At 40.2% G+C, this 27,452-nt stretch overlaps 1 protein-coding gene across 1 annotated transcript in view; it reads left to right on the top strand.

Annotated features, from left to right (window-relative positions):
• LOC309553570 (venom factor-like) overlaps positions 1 to 27,452 on the top strand; it is a 424,228-nt gene that overhangs the window by 61,771 nt on the left and 335,005 nt on the right. Inside the window, exons 5-9 of the mRNA XM_082254842.1 lie at positions 8,787 to 8,881; positions 15,830 to 15,909; positions 20,139 to 20,226; positions 21,083 to 21,185; positions 26,197 to 26,317. Coding sequence (XP_082110968.1) covers positions 8,787 to 8,881; positions 15,830 to 15,909; positions 20,139 to 20,226; positions 21,083 to 21,185; positions 26,197 to 26,317 — 487 coding nt within the window. The remainder of the gene's footprint in view (positions 1 to 8,786; positions 8,882 to 15,829; positions 15,910 to 20,138; positions 20,227 to 21,082; positions 21,186 to 26,196; positions 26,318 to 27,452) is intronic.

Here is a 27,452-nt window from a genome sequence, read left to right as displayed (position 1 = left end):
AACATGGGGGATTCACCAATGCAGTTGCGTAATATTTTTTTCCTACAGCTGATGGTAATGGATTTGCTATCATACAAAAGAGATTCCGCTTACCTGTTGGATATTTTGAAAAACGACAGGTGGAAAGAAGGATACCTGTGGCTATCACTGGATGTCTGCTTCCTATACACGTCCATTAAGCACAAATTTGGGATGGAAGCACTAATTTATTTTTTTGTTAAAATTTGTTCATCAACCCATACCAAAGCCAATTTATTTCTTAGCACAGAACTATTTTCAGTTCATGGACAGATTTTATCTACAAAAAATGGGTATAGCTATGGGTGCAAATTTTGCGCCAAGTTACGCTAACTCATTATGGGGTTTTGGGAAGCCTGTTACATCTGGTCCAGTGATTCATTCAATAATCATCTAGTTTTTTGGCCACTAGATACAGTAGATGACATAATTGTCATTTGGGATGGACCTCTAGAGACAGCTTTTGCCTTTACCCAATATTGTAACCAGAAACCTTATGACATTTGTTTTACACATGTAGCAGACCCGGAATCTTTCGTTTTCTTGGACCTCCATCTATCAGCAGACAATGCAGGGAACATTAGGTCCAAAACTCACTTCAAACAAGTAGCGAGCAACTCCTACCTACATTGGAGGAGTTGTCATCATCCATTTGGAAAAAGAACATACCATCTAGTCCGTTCCAAAGACTCAGACAAAATTGTACTACAGATGAAGATTATGAAGATCAAAGTGTTGTACTCTTGACCAAATTTGTAAAAAAGGGGTATGACCAACAACTAATAGACATGGCCTTTGAGAGTTATAAAAAATGGGACACCACAACATCAAAAAGACAAACACAGGAGGAAGGTTCCAATAGAATCACTTTCATTACCAATTTCAATAGTCAATTTCAATCCATATGTAGGATCGTCAGGAAGCACTGGCCAATACTGCTCAGAGATCCTAAATTACAAAAAGTTCTTCTAGTGTAGGGGTTCTCAACTCCTGTCCTCGGGACCCACTAACAGGCCAAATTTTACGTTTTACCTTGGGGAGATGCAGACTAGAATACTGCAATCACTAAGCAGCAAATGATATCACCTGTGATGTATTTCAGTTATCTTCCAAACCTGGCCTATTAGTGGGTCCTGAGGACAGGAGTTGAAAACCACTGTTCTTGACAGACCCCAAGTAATTTTTAGAAAAGCAAAAAATATCAAATATCGAATAGCACCCAGTAGGATTCAAAAGGTACCTATACCTGCAGAAAGAGAAATTGTAAAGCATGCCCGTTTATCACTAGAGGCCAAAAAAACCTTTATTGGAAATTATGGAAAGACTTAAAAAACAAAACAATTCAACTGTCAGGAAAATAAAAATATGACAAACTGTGTGGTAGGGAAACTTTCTGAATTTTTACACTGAACAGTATGACACCTGAAGGGTTGAATGAGGACATTGACATTAACACTGTATTGTAATAATTTCCTAATAATCCTGCTTTTTCTCTTCACTGTTGTCCTACACAGTAACAATATGTAGCAATAGAAGATAAATAGTGATGTCAGAACCCTAATATTACAACAGAGGGATATACAAGCAACCCCCAAAATACCCTTCAAAACTAAAATATGTACAAAAAAATAGCCTTGTTTTTTCTTCTGTTTTTTTTTTTTTTCCCCCAGTATCATAGCCCATAGGTGATTAGGGCAGAAGAGTTTTCCTTATATAATCTATTACATCGTTTGATAGTGGCCAACCTGATCAAAATAGTTTATAGATATATTTTATAGATATACTATGAAAAATGTTTCCAATAATAATCCTATATACACACAAAAGTGAGGAGTTAAAATAATTGGGTAATTGCAGATAACTTGATTTTTTTTTCCCCGTAATAACATGGGATAACCAATTTTCTAGTTTTTGTATAATTTTATAGACTATTTTTTTTAAATATATATTTTCTATAATAATTTCCTTTTCTTTAAGTTATTTATGTTGTTGGAATTTTCTCAGCCTAATAGCGACATATTTTTTAACAGCACGTACTTTCACTGGCAAGTTTGCCTGAATGCTTTTAACTTATTTGTAGTTGTATACAGTGCCTTGAAAAAGCATTCATACCCCTTGAAACGCTGCACATTTTGTCATGTTACAACCAAAACGGTAAATGTATTTTATTGGGATTTTATGTGATAGACCGACACAAAGTAGCAGATAATTGCAAAGTGGACGGAAAATGACAAATAAATATCTGAAAAGTGTTGCATGCATTTGTTTTCAGCCCCCCGAGTCAATACTTTGTAGAACCACCTTTCCCTGCAAGTACAACTGCAAGTCTTTTTGGGGATGTCTCTACCACCCTTGCACATCTAGAGAGTGACATTTCTGCCCATTCCTCTTTGCAAAATAGCTCAAGCTCTGTCAGATTGGATGGAGAGCGTCTGTGAACACCAATTTTCAAGTCTTGCCACAGATTCTCAATTGGATTTAGGTCTGGACTTTGACTGGGTCATTCTAACACATGAATATGCTTTGAAGTAAACCATACCGTTGTAGCTCTGGCTGTATGTTTAGGGTCGTTGTCCTGCTGGAAGGTGAACCTCCACCCCAGTCTCAAGTCTTTTGCAGGCTCTAACTTTCTTTCTTCTAAGATTGCCCTGTATTTGGCTCCATCCATCTTCCCATCATCTCTGACCAGCTTCCCTGTCCCTGCTGAAGAAATGCATCCCCACGACATGATGCTGCCCCCACCATTTTTTACGGTGGGGATGATGTGTTCAGGGTGATGTGCAGCGTTAGTTTTCTGTCACACATAGCATTTTGCTTTTAGCCCAAAAACTTCAATTGTGGTCTCATTTGACCAGAGCGCCGTCTTCCACATGTTTGCTGTGTTCCCCATATGGCTTCTTGCAAACTGCAAACAGGACTTCTTATGGCTTTTTTTCAACAATGGCTTTCTTCTTGCCACTCTTCCATAAAGGTCAGATTTGTGGAGTGCACGACTAATGGACTCCTGTGGACAGATTCTCCCACCTAAGCTGTGGATCTCTGCAGCTCCTCCAGAGTTACCATGGGCCTCTTGCCTGCTTCTCTAAATAATGCTCTCCTTGCCCGGCCTGTCAGTTTAGGTGGACAGCCATGTCTTGGTAAGATTGCAGTTGTGCCATACTCTTTTCATTTTTGGATGATGGATTGAACAGTGCTCTGGGATGTTCAAAGCTTGGGATATTTGTTTATAACCTAAACCAGCTTTAAACTTCTCCACAACTTTATCCCTGACCTGTCTGGTGTGTTCCTTGGCCTTCATGATACTTTTTGTTCACTAAGGTTCTCTAACAAACCCCTCAGGACTTCACAGAACAGCCGTATTTATACTGAGATTAAATTGCACCCAGGTGGACTCCATTTATTAATTAGGTGACTTCTGAAGGCAACTGGTTTCAGTAGATCCTAGTTAGGGGTACCAGATGAAAGGGGGATGAATACAAATGCACGCCACACTTTTCAGATATTTATTTGTAAACACATTTGAAAACCGTTCATCATTTTCCTTCCACTTCAAAATTATGTGCCACTTTGTGTTGGTCTATTACATAAAATCCTAATAAAATACATTTACGTTTTTGGTTGTAACATGACAAAATGTGTAAAATTTCAAGGGGTGTGAATACCTTTTCAAGGCATTGTATTACTGCTGATGGGCCTGTGTCTGTCACAGTCTGTGCCCCTTAGAATAATGGTTGATTACAATGGGTTAATGTCTCCTCCTGTGACTTTGAGTCAGGGTCTGCTTTTGAGTGTATTCTAAACAATCTTTTTTATTGTGTCAAAATAAAAGGAGGTTTTACACTAGGGGAGCGCTTCTCTTGTTTTTCTTTGTTTTTTTTTCCCCCTTCATGTCTTCTATTACAGATTGTAGCCTAGACCTTGTTGGTAATCCTTTTGGTAGAGCAGTTGTACCTAGTAAACCTCACCAATTGAATAGGATATGTCCTATGGTAGTCACTCAATGGCACTGAGGAGCATACATATTTCCTATGATAGTCACTAGATGGCACTGAGGAGCATACATATTTCCTATGATAGTCACTAGATGGCACTGAGGAGCATATTTATTTACTATGATAGTCACTAGTAGGGAGGGACTGGCTGAACATCCCCCTTTTTGGTTTGCAGCAGAACTCCCAAACGGTGAACCCCATTTTGAAGGCTTATATGCAAGTAATTAGCCATAAAAGGGGTAAGGGGGCCCGGGTACTGCCCCAAGGGACATGTATCAATAAAAAAAAAATGTACAAAACAATTGTTTTTTCAGGAGCAGTGATTTTAATTAACCACCTCCCACCCGGGCCATTGTAAATATACGGCCGGGTGGGAGTCTCCTCCTTCTGATCGGACGTTCCGGAACGCGCAGCGGTGCAATCTCGATGTGCCTGTGTCCCTAGGAAACAGAGCAACAAGACTCGGCAGGAGGGCCCTGTGATTGGCCCTCCTGATCACATGACGGCTGTGTCCAATCACAGCCGTCATGTAATGTCAATACAGCCGTTGTAACGGCTTCGATCTCTTCTCCTCCTGACAGATCCTGTCAGTGAGGAGAAGAGGAGAGGATCGATTTTGCAGCAGGGGTGATCAGTGAGTATTTCTAATTACTCACTGATCACAGGGGGGGTCTGTGCTGTTAATCAAATGATTGATTACCAGTGCAGCCCTGGGGGGAGGGGGTGCCACTAGAGCCACCAGGGATGCCCACCCATGACCACCAGGGATGCCCACCATGGCCACCAGGGATAGCAAACAGGGCTCAGAGAGCCTGCCAGTGGTGCCCCCCTATCAGTGCTGCCCACCAATGCCCTCTATCAGTGCTGCCCACCAGTGCCCGTTATTGCCATCTATCAGTGCCGCCCACCAGTGCCTATCAGTGCCCACCAGTGCTGTCTATCAGTGCCCATCAGTGCCGCCCATCAGTGCCACCTATCGGTGCCCATCAGTGCCGCCTATCAGTGCCCATCAGTGCTGCCTATCAGTGCCCATCAGTGCTGCCTATCAGTGCCCACCAATGCTGCATATCAGTGCTATCTATCAGTGCCACATATCAGTGCCCATCAGTGCTGCATATCAGTGCTACCTATCAGTGCCACCCCATCAGTGCCACCCCATCAGTGCCTGTCAGTGCGGCGTCATCAGTGCTCATCAGTGCAGGAAAAACGTATCTATTTACAAAATGTTATAACCTAAACAAAAAAACTTTTTTTTTTTTTTCAAACTTTTCGGTCTTTTTTTATTTGTGCACCAAAAAAGAAAAAAACTGGCGGTGATCAAATACCACCAAAAGAAAGCTCTATTTGTGGGGAAAAAAATGACACAAATTTGGTTTAGGTACAGTGTTGCATGACCGCGCAATTGTCATTCAAAATGCAACAGCGCTAAAAGCTGAAAATTGGTCTGGGAAGGAAGGGGGTTTAAGTGCCCAGTATTGAGGTGGTTAATGTTTAAAGTGCAAATAAAAAAAAAAAAAAAATTCCTTTAAATATAGTGCCTGGGGGGTCTCCTTAATGTACCTGTAAAATGGGGAATCTGTAGCATGCATAAAACATGCTGCAGCAAAAATGATATTTCTAAAGAAACAAAAAGCGAGTCAAATCCCATTTAAAATGACTCGCGGTTACAATTGCAGGCACCCTGCTATTGAAAGAATAAAGAAAAAAAGTGCAAGCCCCCCCCCAGTCCAAACCAAAATTTAACAAAGGCCCCCAGATCACTCCCCAGCTATGTAAATGGTTTTCATTGTACTCCTACTCATTCCCCAAAAAAGTGTCAAAAAGTAATAACCACAAGAAGATGTGTTTGACAATTCCTTTATTAAAAAAAAAAAAAAAAAAATTGTGTCCCTTCGTCAATCACAACACCTACCAAACGCGAAAAATAGAAAAAAATAAAAACAATCTCGTCTCCTGGGAGGCCTCCTGCTGTATGCTCGCCCTATGTCCGCTCTACGCTTTGACATTTCTTATATAGGCAAGGGGCAGGGCCACCGGGCTACGTCAATCTGTGGCACTGCCCCCTTCTGACATCACGTGATGTCAGAAGGGGGGCGGTGCCACTGAGTGACTTAACCAGGTGGCCCTGCCCCTTGTCTATGTATGAAATGTCAAAGCGCAGATCGGGCATACAGTGGGAGGCCTCACAGGTGAGAACGTTTTTATTTTATTTTTTTTTATTGTATTTTTCGGGTCTGGCGGGCATCGTGATTGACGATGGATTTACATCAAGGGATACTATTTTTTTCTTTTTTCTTTTTGTATAAGAAACTTGTCAAAAACTGTTCCTTGTGGGCATTACTTTTTGACACTTTTTTAGTGAATGGGTAGGGGTACGATGTACCAGATACCTATACACATGGGGGGGCGGGATCTGGGGGCCCCATTTTTTAAGCCCCCCGCCCGCAGAACCCAACAAACACAGCCCAGGGTTGTGGGGAAGATGCCCTAGTCCCCATAAACATGGGGACAAGGTGTTTTGAGGTGGGAGGAGCAGAGCCCCCCCTCACCCCAAAGCACCCACCCCCCATGTTTAGGGCATGTGGTCTGGTATGGTTGGGGGGGGCTCGCTCATCCCCTCCCCTTTCCTGACCTGCTGGGCTGCATGCTTGGATAAGAGTCTGATATGGATTTGAGGATGGGGCAATGCTGTTTTTTTAAAACATTTTGGCGTGGTTTTCTTTGTTTTTTTACCAACACTTTTTTTTTTAATCAGCTGTCAGCAGGGAAACCCATTGACAGCTGATGACTTCTTAACAACTGCGTCCTGAATGGGCAAAGATAATGCTTAAAGTGAAACAATAAAAATGAAATATTCCCTTAAATATCTTGCCTGGGGGGGTCCCCTTAATGTGCCTGTAAAGTGACGCATCTGTACAATATATGGAGCCTGTTGCAGCAATGCTGACATTTCTAAAGGAAAAAAATGTAATTCAAACTTGCTCGCGGCTGTAATGTATTGTTGGCTCCCGGCAATACAGATAAGAAAAAAATGAACAAAAACAGCGTAGGCCCCCCCACCCCCAGTCCATACCAGGCCCTTCGGGTCTGGTATGGATTTTAAGGGGAATGGGAAATGGCTCACTCGTCCCCCCCCCCCCCTATCCTGGCCTGCATGCTTGGATAAGGGTCTGATATGGATTTTGGGGGGGGGACCCTATGTAGTTTTTTTTTAATTTTTGCATGGAGTTCCCCTTAAAATCTGTACCAGACCCAAAGGGCCTGGTATGGATTTTGGGGAGGACCCCACGTCATTTTTCTTTAATTTTGACGTGGAGTTCCCCTTAAAATCTATACCAGAACCAAAGGGCCTGGTATAGATTTTGAGGAGACCCCATGTTTTTCTTTTTTTTAAATTCAGTCATAAAGTTTCCCTTTACTACTTAAATACAGGGCACTTTCACCCCCTTCCTGCCCAGACAAATTTTCAGCTTTCAGTGCTCATTGGCATCTATGGGAAATATTGGTCAGCTTGGCATGGCACTGCTCCCCGTCTTTAATATTGGTGTCTATGGGAAATGTTGGTCAGCTTGGCATGGCACTGCTCATGAACTATAAGTGACAGGGACAAAAAACTTGGGGAGCACCGAGAGGGGACCCAGGGCTACAATATATTCATTCATTTTAAAAGTGTAGTATGCCTGTACACTACACTGACTGCACTAAACTAACTCAACACACTATCCACTAACTACCTGCCTAATCTCTAATACTACTCACTATACACGGCTGCAGTGTAAGCAGCCTTATATAGTGTGGGGCATGGACTTAGCCCCTGAGCCATGATTAGCTAAAGGGACCCTGCCTTTGGCCAATCATGGCTCTGACAGGACTTTGAGCTGTGATTGGCCATAGCATACAGGTCAAGTGCATGCTTTGGCTAATCACAAGCACTTCACGCAGTGCATTATTGGGTGCTCATCGGTGGGCAAACTTGCCACCGAGCACCCCGATTTGAACATCCAGCCCATCCCTATTATCATCATTTCCTTTCCTCATAGCTGTCAGTGTCTGAAGAAAGGAAAACCGATAACTGGCTTTCCAGTTACAGGGGACATTTACACTGATAATCAGGGCACGCCTAATCATTGCAGCTATCAGTGTCCATCAGTGCAGCATATCAGTGTTGCGTATCAGTGCCCATCAGTGCTACCTTATCAGTGCAGCCTCATCAGTGCCCATCAGTGCAGCCTCACCAGTGCCAATCACTGCAGCATTTTAGTGTCCATCAGTGCAGCATATCAGTGCCCATCAGTGCCATCTCATCAGTGCCCATCAGTGCAGCCTTATCAGAGAAGCCTCATCAGTGCCGATCAGTGCAGCCTTAGCAGTGCAGCCTCATCAGTGCCGATCAGTGCAGCCTTAGCAGTGCAGCCTCATCAGGGCCGATCAGTGCAGCCTCACCAGTGCCAATCAGTGCAGCCTCATCAGTGCCGATCAGTGCAACATATCAGTGTCCATCAGTGCAACATATCAGTGCACCCTCATCAGTGCCCATCAGTGCAACATATCAGTGCCCATCAGTGCAACATATCAGTGCAACCTCATCAGCATACATTAGTGAATAAGAAAAATTACTTGTTTGCAAAATTTTATAACAGAGACATTTTTTTTCTTTCAATGTCTTTTTTGTTTGTTTAGCAAAAAATAAAAAACCCAGTGGTGATTAATGAATCCGGAAGCAAAACTTTTTACATATTATATGTCAAGTATTAATTATTTATTTCTGTGGTTTAGAATCCGGATGGGATTTTGGTGAAAAATGAGCAACTTTTTCCTGATCCGGCATCAGGCATCATTTCGAAGACCTACCCATTGACTGACGTGCCAAGGTAGGGAAGACATTCAATGTGACCGATAATATTGGACAACATCCCATGAACATTTAGCCACTTCCAGTCTGGGCCTTTTCTGTAACAATCAGTATTTTTTGCTAAAAAAATTACTTTGAGCTCCCAAACATCACATATATATATTTTTTTAAAGCCGAGGCCCTAGAGAATAAAAGGTAGATTTTGCAATTTTTTGTCACACTATATTTGCGTAGCAGTTTTTCAAATGCAAATTGTTTGGATTTTTTGTGGATAAAATACATTTTTTTTTATTTTAATGCAAAAAAAACACAATACATAACCCAATTTTTTTGTAAAATAAAAAAGATGATGTTATGCCAAGTAAATAGATACCAAATATTGCACACGCCCATGCAACGTCAACAAATGACATAGGTTTTACTATCCACAGGCGACGCTTTAAAAGCCTGTACGGGTTATCACTTTAGATTTACAGTCTGGTGCTAGAATTACTTCTTATGATCTGATGTTTGCGGTGATACCTCACATGTGTGGAGCAATTGCTGTTTGTGTGCGTGTGGGAGCAAAGCGCAAGCATAGGAGGACGGGGGCACTTTACATTTTTTTCTTTCAGACCCGGTTCACACTTCTGCGAGTGCCGGGTTCGCATGTAATGTCGGAGCGCACTGCTCCGACATTACATGCGATCAGCTGTGCGGTGCGAGTTTAGCCATACAGTTTGTATGGCTAAATTCGCATCGCACCCGGTGCAAACACGCACAGGAGGCATTTTTGCAGCCGCATCAGGATCGGATCGCACAGCGGTTCACACTTGTGCGATCCCATCCTGTGCGAACTGCACGATCGCACTGCGATATGCGATCAAACTGGGGGTGTCGTTAAGATTACATTGACACCCCCAGCGTATCGCATATGGCAGTGTGAACTGCCGGGGGTGCGTGTGCGATGCGGGAAAAGGCTGCGAATTCGCAGCCTTCCCGCATTGCATATATGTGAACCGAGCCTTAGTATTATTACTTTGTTTTATTTTTACACTGTTGCTTTCATTTTTTTATTTTTTATTTTTTTATCACTTTTATTGCTGTCACAAGGAATGTAAACATCCTTGAGACAGCAATGAGCATGTGACAGGTCCTATTTATGGAGAGATCTGGGGTCTACAGGACCTCAAGTATCTCCTCCGCCCTTAAAGGCATTCAGAACACCAAGATCGGTGTTTCTGAATGCTTTCCATTTTCAAAAAATGGTACCACTTTTCGGATCCTGTGCCGGGCTATTGCTTTTCTGCTTACTGAACACAGGAGGGTTGCCCGCTCAGCATGGGTGCCATTCAGGGAAGACTTTGCATTTTCTAAGAATAAAAGACATAGTGCAGTGCTGTAAAGTGAAAAACGAATACTGTACTGTGATACATTTCCACCATGATCAAATTCTGCAGGGTGCTCCTGTATAAAAAGTATTATATTGTTACGATTCACCATGCACTCGTAGAAAAAAAAAAAAACTTTAAAATTGTATACTATCCAAAACCATAAATTATATCAAAACTACAGAAACCCTTCCCCCGTCGTTTGAAGTCTTAATGCATACAAATGCAGGTAAAATGCCCTTCAACATCCATATATTTGTTGCCAGTCCAATTATAATATAGTCCAGATTAGGTGCAAATGGTGAGATTTCTTCACTCAAAAGTGATGACGCCCGTGCTCCCCCTATGAGATTCTCACTCACCTTATTTAAGTGATTCCTCAACTTATTAACCCCTTATTTACCTATTATTACCCCTTATTATTAATTATACCCATTATTATACTCTTATTACCCCTTATTATACCGTTATTATTATTACTACCCCTTATAACCCCTTATTATACCCTTATTACCCCTTATTATTTTTATTTACCCCTTATTACCCCCTATTTAGGTGAGCCCTTAACTTATTAACCCCTTAACTTATTAACCTGTTTAGGTGACCCCTTAATTTAATAAGTGGGTCCCAAGCGCTCACAATCCCCTGCGTTCTTTATTGGAATTCAGCCCTTGGATACACCAGAACAGCAGACTCCTTATTCAGGGCTCATAAACCCCCTCTCAATGTCTTCCCGTGATCATAATTCCCAGGGTGTACTAGGAAAGAGAGGGGGATGGTAGCAAATAATAGTGTAATGCCACTATTAAAATCACAAAAAAAACAAGTGGTGTTGCACTTACACTCACTGGTCACTTTATTAGGTACATCTGTTCAATTGCTTGGTAACTTAAATTGCTAATCAGCCAATCACATGGCAGCAACTCAATGCCGTTAGGCATCTAGACATAATGACAATGACTTGCTGAAGTTCAAACCGAGCATCAGAATGGGGAAGAAAGGGGATTTAGGTGACTTTGAACGTGGCATGGTTGTTGGTGCCAGACAGCTGGTCTGAGTATTTCGAAAAGTGCCTTATAAACGAAAAAGTGCCTTAGTGACCCATGTGTTGTACAACCACTGTTGTACTTTCCACATTAAACCTTCATTCACCGTGTGCTAGCTCCACATTCACAAAACAACAAAGGCACATTTTTTTGTATAAGGCACGTTATCTGGGACTTTTTTTTTTTCCTTTTTATATTGGTTTAATGTGTCATATATAATCATGTGGTTTTATGTATGAACTAAGGATTTTTTTGTACTTTAATAATTATTTTGTACATAATTATTGCACATAATTAGCACTGTATATATAATTGTTTATTAATACATATATATATATATATATATACAGTATCTCACAAAAGTGAGTACACCACTCACATTTTCGCAAATATTTTATTATATCTTTTCATGTGACAACACTGAAGAAATTACACTTTGCTACAATGTAAAGTAGTGAGTGTACAGCTTGTATAACAGTGTAATAAGTGCTATAAGTGCTAATAAGTGCTGTCCCCTCAAAATAACTCAACACATAGCCATTAATGTCCAAACGGCTGGCAACAAAAGTGAGTACACCCCTAAGTGGAAAGGTCCAAATTGGGCCCAATTAGCCATTTTCCCTCCCTGGTGTCATGGGACTCGTTAGTGTTACAAGGTCTCAAGTGTGAATGGGGTGCAGGTGTGTTAAATTTGGAGTTATCGCTCTCAATCTCTCATACTGGTCACTGGAAGTTCAACATGGCTCTTCATGGCAAAGAACTCTCTGAGGATCTGAGAAAAAGAATTGTTGCTCTACATAAAGATAGCCTAGGCTATAAGAGGATTGCCAAGATCCTGAAACTGAGCTGCAGTACGGTGGCCAGGAAGTTGAGTGCATGTGCTCAGCATCAAATCCAGAAGTTTTCTTTGGAGAATAGACGTATGAGTGCTGCCAGCATTGCTGCAGAGGTTGATGGGGTGGGGGGTCAGCCTGTCAGTTCTCAGACCATGTGCCACACACTGCATCAAATTGGTCTGCATGGCTGTCGTCCTAGAAGGAAGCTTCTTCTAAAGATGATGCACAAGAAAATGTGCAGTTTACTGAAGACAAGCAGACTAAGGTCATGGATTACTGGAACCATGTCCTGTGGTCTGATGAGACCAAAATAAACATATTTGGTTCAAATGGTGTCAAACGTGTGTGGCAGCAACCAGGTGAGGAGTGCAAAGACAAGCCAAGCCATGTGGTGGGAATGTTATGGTCTGGGGCTGCATGAGTGCTGCCGGCACTAGGGAGCTACAGTTGATTGAGGGAACCATTATTGCCAACATGTGCTGGGACATACTGAAGCAGAGCATGATCCCCTCCCTTTAGAAACTGAGTATTCCAACATGATAATGATCCAAAACACACCTACAAGACAGCCACTGCCTTGCTAAAGAAGCTGAGGGTAAAGGTGATGGACTGGCCAAGAATGTCTCCAGACCTAAACCCTATTGAGCATCTGTGGGGCATCCTCACATGGAAGGTGAAGGAGTGCAATTTATCTAACATCCAACAAATCTGTGATGTCGTCATGGAAGAGGAGTCCAGTGGCAACCTGTGAAGCTCTGGTGAACTCCATGCCCAAGAGGGTTAATGTAGTGCTGGAAAAAAATTGGTGGCCACACAAAATATTGACACTTTGGGCCGAATTTGGACATTTCTACTTTTTTTTTTTCAAAATAATTTTTATTTATTTTGACAATGTAATACAAATAAACAAGATAGAATTCAGAACAGATTAAAGAATACCATATACTAGAATTTGACATGGATTAATCAAATAACATCAGATAATACATAGTATCATACATATTAACCTGTAGCACGTATGGATATTGCATCAGTACAGGAACAAAAAACAGATAAATATGAATTACAACAAATTGTTTATGTTTGAGTCAGGAAAACCAAGGATGCCACTGCTTTTCAATACGAGTGAGCGTATTTGTACGTCTTGCCAAGGTTTTTTCATATTCGTGGGTGAGGTTGACAGACGCAACCACCTCGGAAAGGTTAGGCGCTTCATTCGATTTCCAGTGCCTGGTAATCACCAGCCTGGAAGCTATAAGAATATGTGTAACAATCGGACGTTACTGGTGAGGAAATTGTTTAATACCTAAGTTTAGAATTGCTAGAGCTGGATTAGGCTTAATTAGGATACTGGTGATAGATGAAATGAGATTAAATACCTGATTCCAAAAGCTAGGGAGGTTTTTGCAAGACAATAGAATATGGTGTAGATTGCCCACTTGCCCACAATTGCGCTGGCACAAAGACGACTGTGATGGGAAGAATCACGCTAATTTGAATGGGATAAGGTACCAAAGTGACATAATTTTTTGGGAGATGTCCCGATGGTTTATACACTGTGATACCCTGTAGGTAGATGCAAGAGCTTGATGCCAATCTTCCTCTGTAAATTGAGTTTGTAGTTTTTACTCCCATTTCAGCATTGGTCTGGTTTTGCAGAATGTGGTTTTGTTTTGTAACGTATTATATATCAGTGAAATACCCTTGGGTATGCATGGTTGTGAGGAATAATATGTTGATATTGTCATAGGAATTGTGATTTTTGAAACAGGAAATTTACAATTGTTTAATACGGATATATGAATACTGTATATTTCGGAGGGTGTACTTACTTTTGTTGCCAGTGGTTTAGACATTAATGGCTGTGTGTTAAGTTATTTTGAGGGGACAGCAAATTTACACTGTTATACAAGCTGTACACTCACTACTTTACATTGTAGCAAAGTGTCATTTCTTCAGTGTTGTCACATGAAAAGATATAATAAAATATATACAAAAATGTGAGGGGTGTACTCACTTTTGTGAGATACCGTGTGTGTGTGTGTATATACATATATATATACTGTGTATATATATATATATACTGTATGTATGTATATATATATATATATATATATAATATACTGTGTGTTTATCCCTTTTTTTTTCGGTTTGCTGGGATTTTTATAGTTAGGCTGAGGGCTGTAATTATATAACCTATATCACATTCTGATCCAGCATAGCAGCTGTATACAAAGCGTGGGTTTATGAGTGGTGTATACTGATGCTAGAATTATTGCTCCCGCTCTGATGTTCATGGCAGTACCTCACATGTGTGGTGCATTTCCAGTTTGCATGCAGAACCGATGTTCACATTTGCACACGAGCATGGGAGAATTGGAGCGATTTAAATATTTTGTATTTTTATTTTTTTTTTATTTTATCCCTTTATTTTTATTTTATTGCTAACAGAAGGGATGAACAACATCTCTTGGGATGGCATGGGCTGTAACAGTTTCTTTTTTATGGAGAGATCTGGAGTCTAGTAGAGCCCTTCAAAGCATCTGATCAAACCGAGAAGTCTATTAGATACCAGATCTCTTCTCTGCTCTTCAAAGCATCTGGTCAAACCGATATATCTAATAGGCCCCAGAACTCTCCTCTGTCCTTCAAAGCATCTAATCAAACCAAGAGGTCTATTAGACCCCAGATCTCTCCTTTGCCCTTCAAAACATCTAATCAAACCAAGAGGTCTATTAAACCCCAGATCTCTCCTCTGCCCTTCAAAACATCTAATCAAACCAAGAGGTCTATAAGACCCCAGATCTCTACTCTGTCCTTCAAAGCATCTGATCAAACCAAGAGGTCTATTAGACCCCAGATCTCTACTCTGTCCTTCAAAGCATCTGATCAAACCAAGAGATCTATTAGACCCCTGATCTCTTCTCTGTCCTTCAAAGCACCTAATCAAACCAAGAGGTCTATTAGACCCCCAGATCTCTACTCTGTCCTTCAAAGCATTTGATCAAACCAAGAGGCCGATTAGACCCCAGATCTCTTCTCTGTCCTTCAAAGCACCTAATCAAACCAAGAGGTTTATTAGACCCCAGATCTCTACTCTGTCCTTCAAAGCATCTGATCAAACCAAGAGGTCTATTAGACCCCCGATCTCTTCTCTGTCCTTCAAAGCACCTTATCAAACCAAGAGGTCTATTAGACCCCAGATCTCTACTCTGTCCTTCAAAGCATCTGATCAAACCAAGAGGTCTATTAGACCCCTGATCTCTTCTCTGTCCTTCAAAGCATCTGATCAAACCAAGAGGTCTATTAGACCCCCGATCTCTTCTCTGTCCTTCAAAGCACCTAATCAAACCAAGAGGTCTATTAGACCCCAGATCTCTACTCTGTCCTTCAAAGCATCTGATTAAACCCAGAGGTCTATTAGACCCCTGATCTCTTCTCTGTCCTTTAAAGCATCTAATCAAACAAAGAGGTCTATTAGACCCCAGATCTCTACTCTGTTCTTCAAAGCATCTGATCAAACCAAGAGGTCTATTAGACCCCTGATCTCTTCTCTGTCCTTCAAAGCATCCGATCAAACCAAGATGTGCTCGATGATATTATTCTTTTTGTTCTATTTTTCCTTCTGTTTTATATCATTCATATGTACCCTGTTAAACAAAGATAATAAAATTGGTGAAATCAGACAATGATCTAAGTTTTCTTTCATGTTTAGTCTTGGCGTCTGGACCATCTCCACCAGGTATGAGGGCACATTTCAAGAATACACCACCAACTTTGAAGTGAAAGAGTACGGTAAGGAATATTTTTCAGACTCCATATAAACCTGTATGGTCAACTTCTTTTACACACACAGTGTCGGCAACTGGGTTGGCCAGTTTTTAAACAAGAGGGCCCAAATCATTGATGTACACTTGCAGAGTGGTTCCATTGACTTTAATGGAGGCATTTGGCACCCCCCTGCCAAACGTGATATGCTGCCAAGTTAAACTTACAGCACTGTGGCAATATGTACAGACCTGAGCAGCTGTCAGGTAACTTGTAGATAGACGATTTGGGGAAGGGGAGGGGGGATGAGTATCGACAGCCTGTTTTTACTGCCCCTTTGACACCTATGTGAGCTTAGCCTGACACATGGCTATGCGTATCTTAGATACTCATTAATATCTGTCAAATGTTAATTTTCTAGGGTAATAAAATAGTCAGCAGGACAGATTAATAGTAGAAACAATATTTCAACCAATCCAGGTGGAACTGTTATTTTTTTAAATACATTAAAGCCCATTGAACTTTCACTTTAATTTATCTAAATACATTACAGGTGCATCAAAATAAAATGTGTGCTTGAATATCATGTATAGTATAGTGAGTCCTGCGCTGTCTAAACTAGAGCGATAAAGGGATAAAAAGGAGACCCCAGATGCTGCTAGTACCGGAACTGGTGACCAAACAGTGTAAGATATATAAACGGTGGGGGGTACTGCGCTTCTGGGTAGGTGAACAATAATCAATAATAAATAAATAAATAAATGAATAAACTATACCTGGTGTGTGTGACTATCACAGTATATACAAAGGGGAACTAAACCATATAAATAAAATTCGTATTCATAGTGAACAAAGGTAAAAAAGCAATAACCTAAAAAACACTTAATGTGTTAATCATTCTTTAGTGATAAATAAAGTGCTCAGGTGCATATATATTAAACCACAGTGTCCTCTGTGCTTCACAGAAACTAAATCGCGGTCTGGGTGTAAATAAAGTCCAAAAACTGAAAAAATGTGTGCAAGTGAATAAGTATAAGTCCACAGGTGCTACTCCTTCACCAAACACCGTGCTACAAAAAGTGGGGTGCTTCTCCTTCTCCCCTCAGGGTGTTCAAGCCTCTCACCTTAAAGACTAAGGGTAAAAGCCTTAATAGTAATCCAGGGGGCTCCTCTCCAGTTATATGCCGTACTCCACTAGTGTCAGATATCTGGGCTACTGCAGATGATAAGACTCCCTCTCCCTCTCCAGATTCTCCACAGTTCCAATGGCTCTCAAAACAGAATGCTCAAAATAGTGCAGTATGTCTGGATAACGGGTACTTTATTAAACATATCTTTAAAACTACTCACATTTGTTGAGTATACAAAGCGCAAATACAAGGGATAGCGTCGGAGTGGGATCGCAGTCCTCACTTCCGCGATGTGCGTCACTTCCGGTCCGAACGTCCCTACGCGTTACGCCACTTCCGCGTCACGTGGCTTCTTCAGAATACCCTTGTATTGTATAGGGCTAAGGTTAGGGTTATTTTTAGTGCTTAGGGACCCTAAGCACTAAAAATAACCCTAACCTTAGCCCTGACCCTAACCCTAGCCCTAACCCTAACCCTAACCCTAGCCCTAACCCTAATTCGTATTTTTTTCTGGTTCCGGACATGCTACAGAGCTGAAACTTCACAGGTACACTTTTTAGACCCCCCAGATGCTAAATCCAAATAAATGTTTTATTTTTATTTTTTTTTTAATTTTTCCAATAATTGGCTCTCTATCAAAAAATTACAATTTTTAAGAACTTTTTTTTGTGTGATCCCTCTCTGGCATGCCACAGTCCAGGTGTTTGTCCCCTTGAAACAACTTTTCCATTACTATTGTGGCCAGAAAGAGTCCCTGTGGGTTTTAAAATTCGCCTGCCTATTAAAGTCTATGGCGGATCGCAATGTTCGCCGGTTCGCGAACATTTGCCGATGTTCGCGTTCGCCGTTCGCGAACGGCGAATTTTATGTTCACGATATCACTAGTGGGCAGCACTGATAGATGACAATGGTGGGCAGCACTGATAGGGAGGGCACCACTGGCAGGCTCTCTGAGCCCTGATTGCCATCCCTGGTGGCCATGGTGGGCATCCCTGGTGGTCATGGGTGGGCATCCCTGGTGGCTCTAGTGGCACCCCCCCCCCCCAGGGCTGCACTGGTAATCAATGTTCTGATTACCAGCACAGACCCCCCCTGTGATCAGTGGGTAATTAGAAAAAACTCACTGATCCCCTGGCTGCAGCACAGATCGTCTTCTTCCCCTCACTGACAGGATCTGTGTGAGGAGAAGAGATCAAAGCCTTTATTTACATTACATGACGGCTGTGATTGGACACAGCCGTCATGTAATCAGGAGGGCCAATCACAGGGCCCTCCTGCCAAAACTTGTTGCTATGTGTCCGAGGGACACAGGCACATTGAGGTCGCACCGCTGCGCGTGCCCGCGGCGACGCGATCTTGCTCCTTCTGCAGGACGTTCGGGAACGTCCGATCAGAACGATGAGACTCGCACCCGGCAACTGTACATATACGGCCGGGTGGGAGTCTCATCGTTCTTGGTTAATGAAAGAGATACATGTTTATAAAAATGCTCATGGCTGCTAAGGAAGGTTCAACAAAGAAAATGGCTGCCAACTGGTTACCTTGGTGTCAATATCTCAAATCAGGAAATGTTGTATAATGTATGAATATTAATATCCTTCTTGTACACTGATGTCTTTTTCAGCTCTTCTATATCCTTAAAATGGTTTGTTATCTGCTCATGTTATTACAATATTTAATCTATGATTATGCATACATGCTTTTTTCCATTTAAGGCCCCATTCACACTAGTGTGACTTGTCCCGCGATTTTGGACTGCAAAATCGCATGACAAGTCGTTTTCCATTATTTTCAATGAGCCCCATTCATATCAGTGCGTTTTGAAGTCGCACCGACTTCAAAGTAGTTCCTGCACTACTTTGCCACGATTTTAATGTGTTTTGAGGCATATAGCCTTGCCATTGCTTTCAAAATCGCGGCAAAAATCGCACCGCGAAATCGCGGTAAAATTGCGTCGCAATAGTGTGAAAGGGGCCTAAACCCTGTCAGATGTAAGTATTTTGTAATATGACTATTATGCTGACAATACTATGTTGATGTTGTTAGACGTACAATGTTCTACGTGTTCTATGAGTATGTTCAAATTGTATTGCTGTTTTTCTGTATACCTGAAAACCTAATAAAAATATTGTTAAAAAAATAAAATAAAATAAAATGTGTGCCATGTTTTGGCTAATTTTAAATTAATAGATCCTTCTCTCTATGTGGAAGCAGAGTTCTAGATCCACAGGCTCCAAGATGCATGTTCCCTGCTGGTCGAAGAGCTCCGGGTCTGACTCAGCAGGGGGAGCATGAGATCTCTGCAGAGAGTTTACTGCTTCCACACGTAGCATGCTGGCAGTGGCAGGAGTTCCTACTTACGCTGTGACTGCTTTCGAACTCTCTAACACTTTCCACAACTTTTGTGTAGATGCACCTGGAAAGCTAATTTAAACTAAAATGAAAAACAATAGGGGGTGCTACAAAAACAAATATATCAATCCCAAATATCCTTACTAGTGTGAAATACCAACTCTCTTGTTTACCAATCTCCCTAAAAACTTCAGTTGGGCTTTACCTGTACACAAAAGTGAAAATTTAAATATAAAATGATACATACTGTTCTGTTTCAAATGCCTCTTTAGCCCTGCATACCACCTTATACCCAGTTTTCCCAGATAGTATGCTGACTTGGTACTATCCACAGGCAGTTTAACTCTTCATTAAGACACATAAGTTGAATCCAACACAATCTTACTTCAGCTAATTGCAGTACAGAGGAGAGGATGTTTTTGCAGTCACGTGAAGTTAAACTACTTACACTGACTGAGGGAACATGGTAGAAACAAGGAAGGTCTAGCTAAGAGTGAACAAACTAGCACTAAACAGGAGGTGAGGACAGAGGGAGATACCAAATAACATAGGTAGTGGCTATAACCACCACTAGATGTCAGCACAATAAAAACCTGATACGGTTCAATTTAATAGAGAAGAAATGTCTACAAGGGCCCGTTCTCACCATTTGCAGTGCTGGAAAAAATGCATGTTGTGGTGTAAACTGGCATTAAGTGGGACAGAACAGGTACATTTTATTGCCTAATTTTAAAACATGCCTATTTAAAATGATTCTACCTTTTCTATTTCCAGTGTTGCCAACTTTTGAAGTCAAGATAAAACCAGATCGGAATTTCATGTATGCTAGCGATAAAACATTTTCTGTGGCTATTGAAGCTGAGTGAGTACCTGTCTACACAAGTCTTTGATATCTGTATAGTACAATGTTTCCCTGAAAATAAGCCCTACCCCGAAAATAAGACCTAGCGTTATTTTCGGGAATGGCTGCAGTATAAGCCCTACCCCGAAAATAAGCCCTAGTTAAAGTTGTTGTAAAAACATGTACACGACCCTTCAGACACTCCAATACAGTCTCCCCATTCCTCCTTTCAGATACAGTTCAGTTCTTTTGTTCTGGAAGAAGGATGAGGACATTGATACCCTAGGTCAACATGGCATTTGGTGACAGGTGAATTACCGGGTGCATCTTGTAACTAAACATGTTCAGTTATAAAGAATGCAGTTATGGTGACATACAGTAGTATGGATGACAGAGAGATACCCCACCTGTATTGCCATAGACTCATGGAATTCTATGTTATCAAAACATGTAATAATGTTTCATTCTTTTTGTTAAAAACTCAATAAAAATGATTGAAAGGAAAACAAAAAAATTGTAAAGTTACAATATACCAATAATCATCAAATGCACAAAAAAAAAGAAAAAGAAAAAAAAAAAACCACAAATGCAAAGAAATTAAATCCTCTCAGTGCCTATATATATATATATAACAAATAGACCATCAAATGCTTCAATGTTTTCTTCCTTCTTTTTCTGCATAATAGCCAGTTTATTGAAGAAAGATACAAAGTACAACATCATACAGATGTACAATACATCAAACTTGGATTAAGCATATTCTGTTACATTCAATTATTTATTATTTATATATATATATATATTTATATCAATTATTTATTTACAGAAAGAAAACAAATTATTTTTTAACATTGACACTAATCTTTTTTATATTTAGCTATACATATGGAAAAACCGTTTCTGGCAATGCCTTTGTCTTATTTTCACTGAAGAAAGGCAATGAAAGGAAAACTGCGGCAGATTCCCTTAGCAGGATTGCGGTAATCACATGAAATCGAACTGTACATTTTTATCTTTTGTACATCTTATAGCTTTATCATTTGTGCAGCACTACCCCCGCATGGGCTGCTGGTAACTGTCTCTCCCACTCCTGCACAGCCAGGCAACACGCATTATCCGTTTTCATCCAGATACAAGAAGTCAGTTCCTTGGCTTTATTTTTTAAATGTTTATTAGGGGGAAACAACTTGGATGGGGTGAAGGAATTTATAGGATGCCCAATTTGAAGCAAAGAACAACAAAATTGGGACAACTTTCCTCTTTTGTACAAAAGACCCTGAACTGCTTTCTTCTTTCCTCAAACAGTCCTTAGTAGATTAGTAGCAAAAGTCCATTACAGACTAGGAGCTCTCAGCCCCTCTTGGAAATAGCACAAAAAGATGAAGCAAACCACATGCAGGAGTGTCTCCTCCCTGTGTGAAGAACTGCTCCCAGCTACACTTGCTTGCAAGCACTACCAGCCCTCCTGGCTGATCTGAAGATCTCCCTGGGCAAGGATAAGAGGGTTAAGCACAATACTGTCCTTTTAGAAAGCTTGCTAGAAAGCATGATAGTTTCTCCCCTTGAAAATCCCTGCTGATGTACTCACATTGTCCTCCTTGCTCCCACTGCTCTCAGGCAAGATTCCAAATCAAACAGCACTGCTAAATGGATCCTAAATGAGCCAGCCCAAGCCCAGCCTGGGGCTAGGGTCTCCCCTAGACCTAGGAGACCACTCCTAGGACTTCGACAGCCTCTTCAGCACTCCATCTTCCACCTGACTCGTCTGCTAGCATGGCTCATAAATTTTTAAGGGCTGGCCTAGCCACTCTGGCCAAGTTACCCTAAGTATGCAGATCAACCCTCCTGGACTCCGCCCACTAACTTCTAGAATTTTTTTCCAAACTAGAACCAGAGGGAGGCACCAGTGACCTGCCTGTGTGAGTCATCCAGCCTGACCTGCAATAAACCCTGACCCAGATTCCAGACTCATTTTGCCATGAGTCAATAAATTTGCCTGCACTATTTTAGTAGCACAATATAGGGTATGCTCTACTATTACAGGGTTCCCTAAAGGGATACTATAATGGTTTAGGGTCAATTATATTTTTAATTTATACATTTTTTATGTCACCAATTTAATAAAATTTTCACCAACCTAAAGGAATTTCCAGTAAAATGAAGTATATATGATATCCACATGCAATATGATATTCACTATCATTGTGATATTCACTTGCAATGTGCCTTTGAATTTGCCAAAAAACGTAACTAGAACATTTGGGAAGAAAAAAAAAAAAATGTACTCCAGGAGAGCCAATTCCCTAACACAGCTGTTTCTTCCTGCTGTGTCATATCCTTCTCTGCTTTTAGGAGTGTCTAATTACTGTGTGTGATGGCCCAGCTCCTCCTATCACTTCCCCACACAACTTTTATGTAGCTGCTGGGGAAGGATTGAAGGGGAAAACTATAGAGCAAGGTTTCTCAGCCAGATTTCCATGGAGCCCTTTGATTCCTCCAGAGGTTGCTAGGGGTTCCTTGAGCAGTGGGGGGTACTGGTGGATCAATCTCCTGTCTGACCATTAAAATAATAGGACATTACACTGACCACCAGTGCAAGGGGGTCCTCTCCCACTGACCACTAATTTATCGTTCTTCTCCCACTAAAATACTTTGTAAAGAAGCATCACTTTGACAACCTGTGGAAGGGGTCACTTCTCCACTGATTTCTGTTTTTTTTTTTTTTCTGGCCATTAATAAATATATAAAAATGGGGATATTGCTGCGCTAAAATGTAAAGATAAAAACATACATGAATAAAAAGTCAACAGACCAAATGAAAGCAGCCAGCACCTGATCTAGAATCAGAAATACCAGATCTAAATAGCAATATAGAATGGGATTGGTGCAGCGCTGCACCAATCCCATTAATAAATATAATTTATTTGATTAGTGGAAATAATTGTATAATAATAATGTGATGTTATAAATGATCTACTCTGGTTGTCACCAATCCCTAAATACACCACAATCAATATCTACAACCTACGCTAATATACCATACACTGAACATAAAATTATTTTTAGTAGGGGTTCCCCATTACATTACATTTATTTTAAGGGTTCCCCTGGGGTTTAAGGTTGAGAAAGACCACTATAAAGTGGAATTTGAGGGACAGTTCTACTGGGACTGCTAACATCACATCCAAGAAGGCGGTGTCCAGCAGCAGTCTTTTGGATGTCCACATAAATGAGACTTGTACAGATAAATAACATGCCTAAAATACTTTTAATTCACACCTATTTTTTTTTTTTTTGTTTTGTCAAAATAAATGGTCATTGTCTTGTTCATTACTTTTATTTAGAAATATTGACAGGTTATAATTTGACCTATGCAACATTGATGGTACACATAGGTGTGCATGTATGCATAATATATATATAGGTATATATATATATATATATATATATATATATATATATATATATATATATACAGTATAGCAGAAGGGCAGGGGTTGGTGTCAGTAGTTTTTAATTTTTATTTTTTTAATTTGTTTTTACTTTTTTTTTCATGGGGGCTTTGGTGAAATATCAGGGGTCCAAACAGACCCCTGATGTCTTACTTTTGTAACAGAGAATGGGACTAGGGACTAAGGACAGAGATTCCCCAGTCTCTTTCTCTGCATTGGAATTGGACAGTGAATAAATTGGGATGTCCTCTGTGTTAGGCAGCTTCCGGTAATTCACAGAATTAAATATAGGATACACAATTTACTATGCTTCAGTTATGAATGGACACAGGAGCGATCAATACTGATCACTCGCTGTGTTCATTCAAAAAAGGAAGACATACCTGACCCTGTGCACACGCCTATGATGGTACTTAATGACAATTGTACTGATTGCATGTGGTACTTTACATACGTCATATAATAACAATATGTGCAGCGCTAACAAACAGTGTAAATGATTAGGTGACACAAATACTGAAATTAGTGCCAAAAAAAATTATTTTGATATTAAACAGTAAGCAAACATATTAATATTGGTGTCCCAATATATATATATGGAAAGAAAACAAAGTCCATGCAAAAAAGAGGAAGAAACAATCAAAAAAATGTCCAAACAAGTTCCTCAATTGTGATGCAAAGTGTTTGGATAAGAATTCAAGGAGCCACAAGTCCCAGCAAGTAGGTATAGTTTTCACATAAACCAGGGATATTTGAGAGACACCCGTGTAAAGATCACCAAAGGAGCGAATTAGCAGCTTACCAGAGCAAGTTGGTCACCCAAATTAATGGGTAAACCTTTGTAGGCTTAATAGCAATACCAAAACGAACCACAGGATGTCACTTCACTTAGTGTCAGACAGCTCCGATCCGATATCCAATTAGCATGTATGAAAAAACGATGACCGGGACATAGTGTAACTCCATAAAACACAATCCATTTATTTAAAACATAAAAGTAACAAACTCACATTTCAGAAGCACATCATGGGCGTTTAGAATCAAATGCAAGGATCAAGGAAAAGCACCATCTCCTTAAGCATAGCAGGGACGCCCCTGATGACATTAAACGTATGACGAAACCGGTCGGGTGAGTCAGATGTGACGCTACCACGCCCCCAACAGCCAGCTGTTACGATCTGCTATGCTTAAGGAGATGGTGCTTTTCCTTGATCCTTGCATTTGATTCTAAACGCTCACGATGTGCTTCTGAAATGTGAGTTTGTTACTTTTATGTTTTAAATAAATGGATTGTGTTTTATGGAGTTACACTATGTCCTTGTCATCGTTTTTTCATACATGCTAATTGGATATCGGATCGGAGCTGTCTGACACTAAGTGAAGTGACATCCTGTGGTTCGTTTTGGTATTGCTATTAAGCCTACAAAGGTTTACCCATTAATTTGGGTGACCAACTTGCTCTGGTAAGCTGCTAATTCGCTCCTTTGGTGATCTTAACACGGGTGTCTCTCAAATATCCCTGGTTTATGTGAAAACTATACCTACTTGCTGGGACTTGTGGCTCCTTGAATTCTTATCCAAACACTTTTCATCACAATTGAGGAACTTGTTTGGACATTTTTTTGATTGCTTCTTCCTCTTTTTTGCATGGACTTTGTTTTCTTTCCATATATATATTTTGGGACATCAATATTAATATGTTTGCTTACTGTTTAATATCACAATAATTTTTTGGCACTAATTTCAGTATTTGTGTCACCTAATCATTTACACTGTTTGTTAGCGCTGCACATATTGTTATTATATGACGTATTGGGAATTTATGTCTATGATTCCTATGTGTATGCTGCTTTCACCTTTATTTATCTATATATGAGTTTAACACATTAGCGCGAGAATTTTCCATATTTTATACTTTACATATGTCGTCTTGAATAATTTATGATAGAGATATACAGATTGCTGACATACTTGCTTATACCTGCATCATTTTTTAACAATTAGATATTAGAATGGAGGGGGTAAAGAATGGCTTGGGTAAAGGTGGGGGTGGGTAGAGATAAGGGGGTTCAAAATGGTATCCAAAAGCTAGTGGGGCTAGTGTTATTTCATGATATGGTGCACTGATGAGTCAAAGTCTGGTAATAGATATTTATCTATCCATGGTTGCCATGCCTTTATATGCGTGTGGATTCCACCCCAGAGTGTGGCTTAAATTTTTTTGTGGATCGTGGCTTGGATGATTCTGTTTTTGGTTTCAGTAAGGCGGCTGATTTTAACATTTAAAAGTCTTCAACTCCATTATACAGAGCAATGGAGGTGGCATCCTGGTGGTTTAGCCCTCATGGGACTCAGAATGGTTGTCACCTCATCAGCAAAAAAAAACAAACAAATTACCTTTACTTCCCATTTTTCAAATCTTCATCCTTGAAATATGCCCAGTCTGAGAGATGTGTGAATGAGAGAAAACTTATATTAAAAAAATATTTCTTTGCTATCTTCTATCTTTTAACATGGTTTTTCTCTAAACTTTATCTAGATAGAAGATGGAAGGGGAAGAGCTACCTTGGTGACAGCACACCTTGTGAAGATCATCGATAAACCAGAGGATATTTTACAGTACAAACTGCACGTGTCAGCCACCGTCATCACTGAAGCAGGTTAGACAAATGAACGTTAAGGCTTATCTAAAACAAAAAAAAAAAGTGACAGTAGCTCATCTTTATTTATTAGTTAAAGGATATTTGAAATCAAGGCCACATTTGTAATATGAGGGCTATACCGAAGTAACCCAAAAGTGGCCATAACTTTTTTATTAACTTACATACAGTAGGTCGTTCAAATTTCACACGTTGGTAGAGTAACTTTTGCTCTACCAACTAGCAGCGTGCTGTCATTGAGATCTTGCTGAAGGAGGGCTGTTCAACATCCACAGAAGGCTGCAGAATGTTTATAGAGATGACACCACTGACAAGAGTCACCAATGACAAGACATTGCCCTTGTCAATGGTGTTATCTCTGTAAATATTCTGTAACCTTCCCTGAATTTTGGACATCTTGCAACCCTCCTTAATTAGTGTGACCCATATACCAGCACATTGTTTCTGCTTGAAATCCCTTATTTACCTGCAATGAAAAAGAAAAACTGTAGATGAAGATTTACTCCACCAACATGGGAAATCTGAATGACGTATGTAAGTTAATAAAAAATTATGTTCACTTTTGCATTACTTTCGGTACAGCTCTCGTATATTGCAGCTTACCAGACCTTAGATACGGTAACTGTATTTGTTTTATTTTAGGCTCTTTTTCCTTTTTACCTGGTACTCTTGTGACAAACACAGGGATTTCCCTTTAAATCATTGGCCAGAGACACAGCAAGAAGTTGGGAAATGCAAAACACAAACATTTTGGGGGATTTTAATGGTATTATGTATGGGGGTCTATCTATAAAACATTTGTTGAATGGATATCAAACACATTTGTTCATGCTGAACAAATTTTGGCCGTAATTTTTGTAATATATTCATTTTTATCATTGTCAGCTCCATCTAGTGGTATTGTTTTCTGTACTACCATAATAAGAAAACATACCGCATCTTGGTTTAATAGATTTAGCTGAAGATCATAGAAATGTATCTAGCAGCCGGCAATAATGTGGATGACATTTATACAGCAAATGTTTTATAAATAAACCCCATAGTATCAACTAAGCATTTGATTTCAATCTTTCTATTTTTATTGACAAAAGTATTACACTTTTTTATATAAAATAGAGGGCTGGCACATTGTTTG

Source organism: Pelophylax lessonae, assembly GCF_965119305.1.
Source record: "Pelophylax lessonae genome assembly, chromosome: 4".
Taxonomy (NCBI): domain Eukaryota; kingdom Metazoa; phylum Chordata; class Amphibia; order Anura; family Ranidae; genus Pelophylax; species Pelophylax lessonae.
Note: the sequence above shows the minus strand (reverse complement) of the source record. Positions and strands in the feature narration are given on the sequence as shown.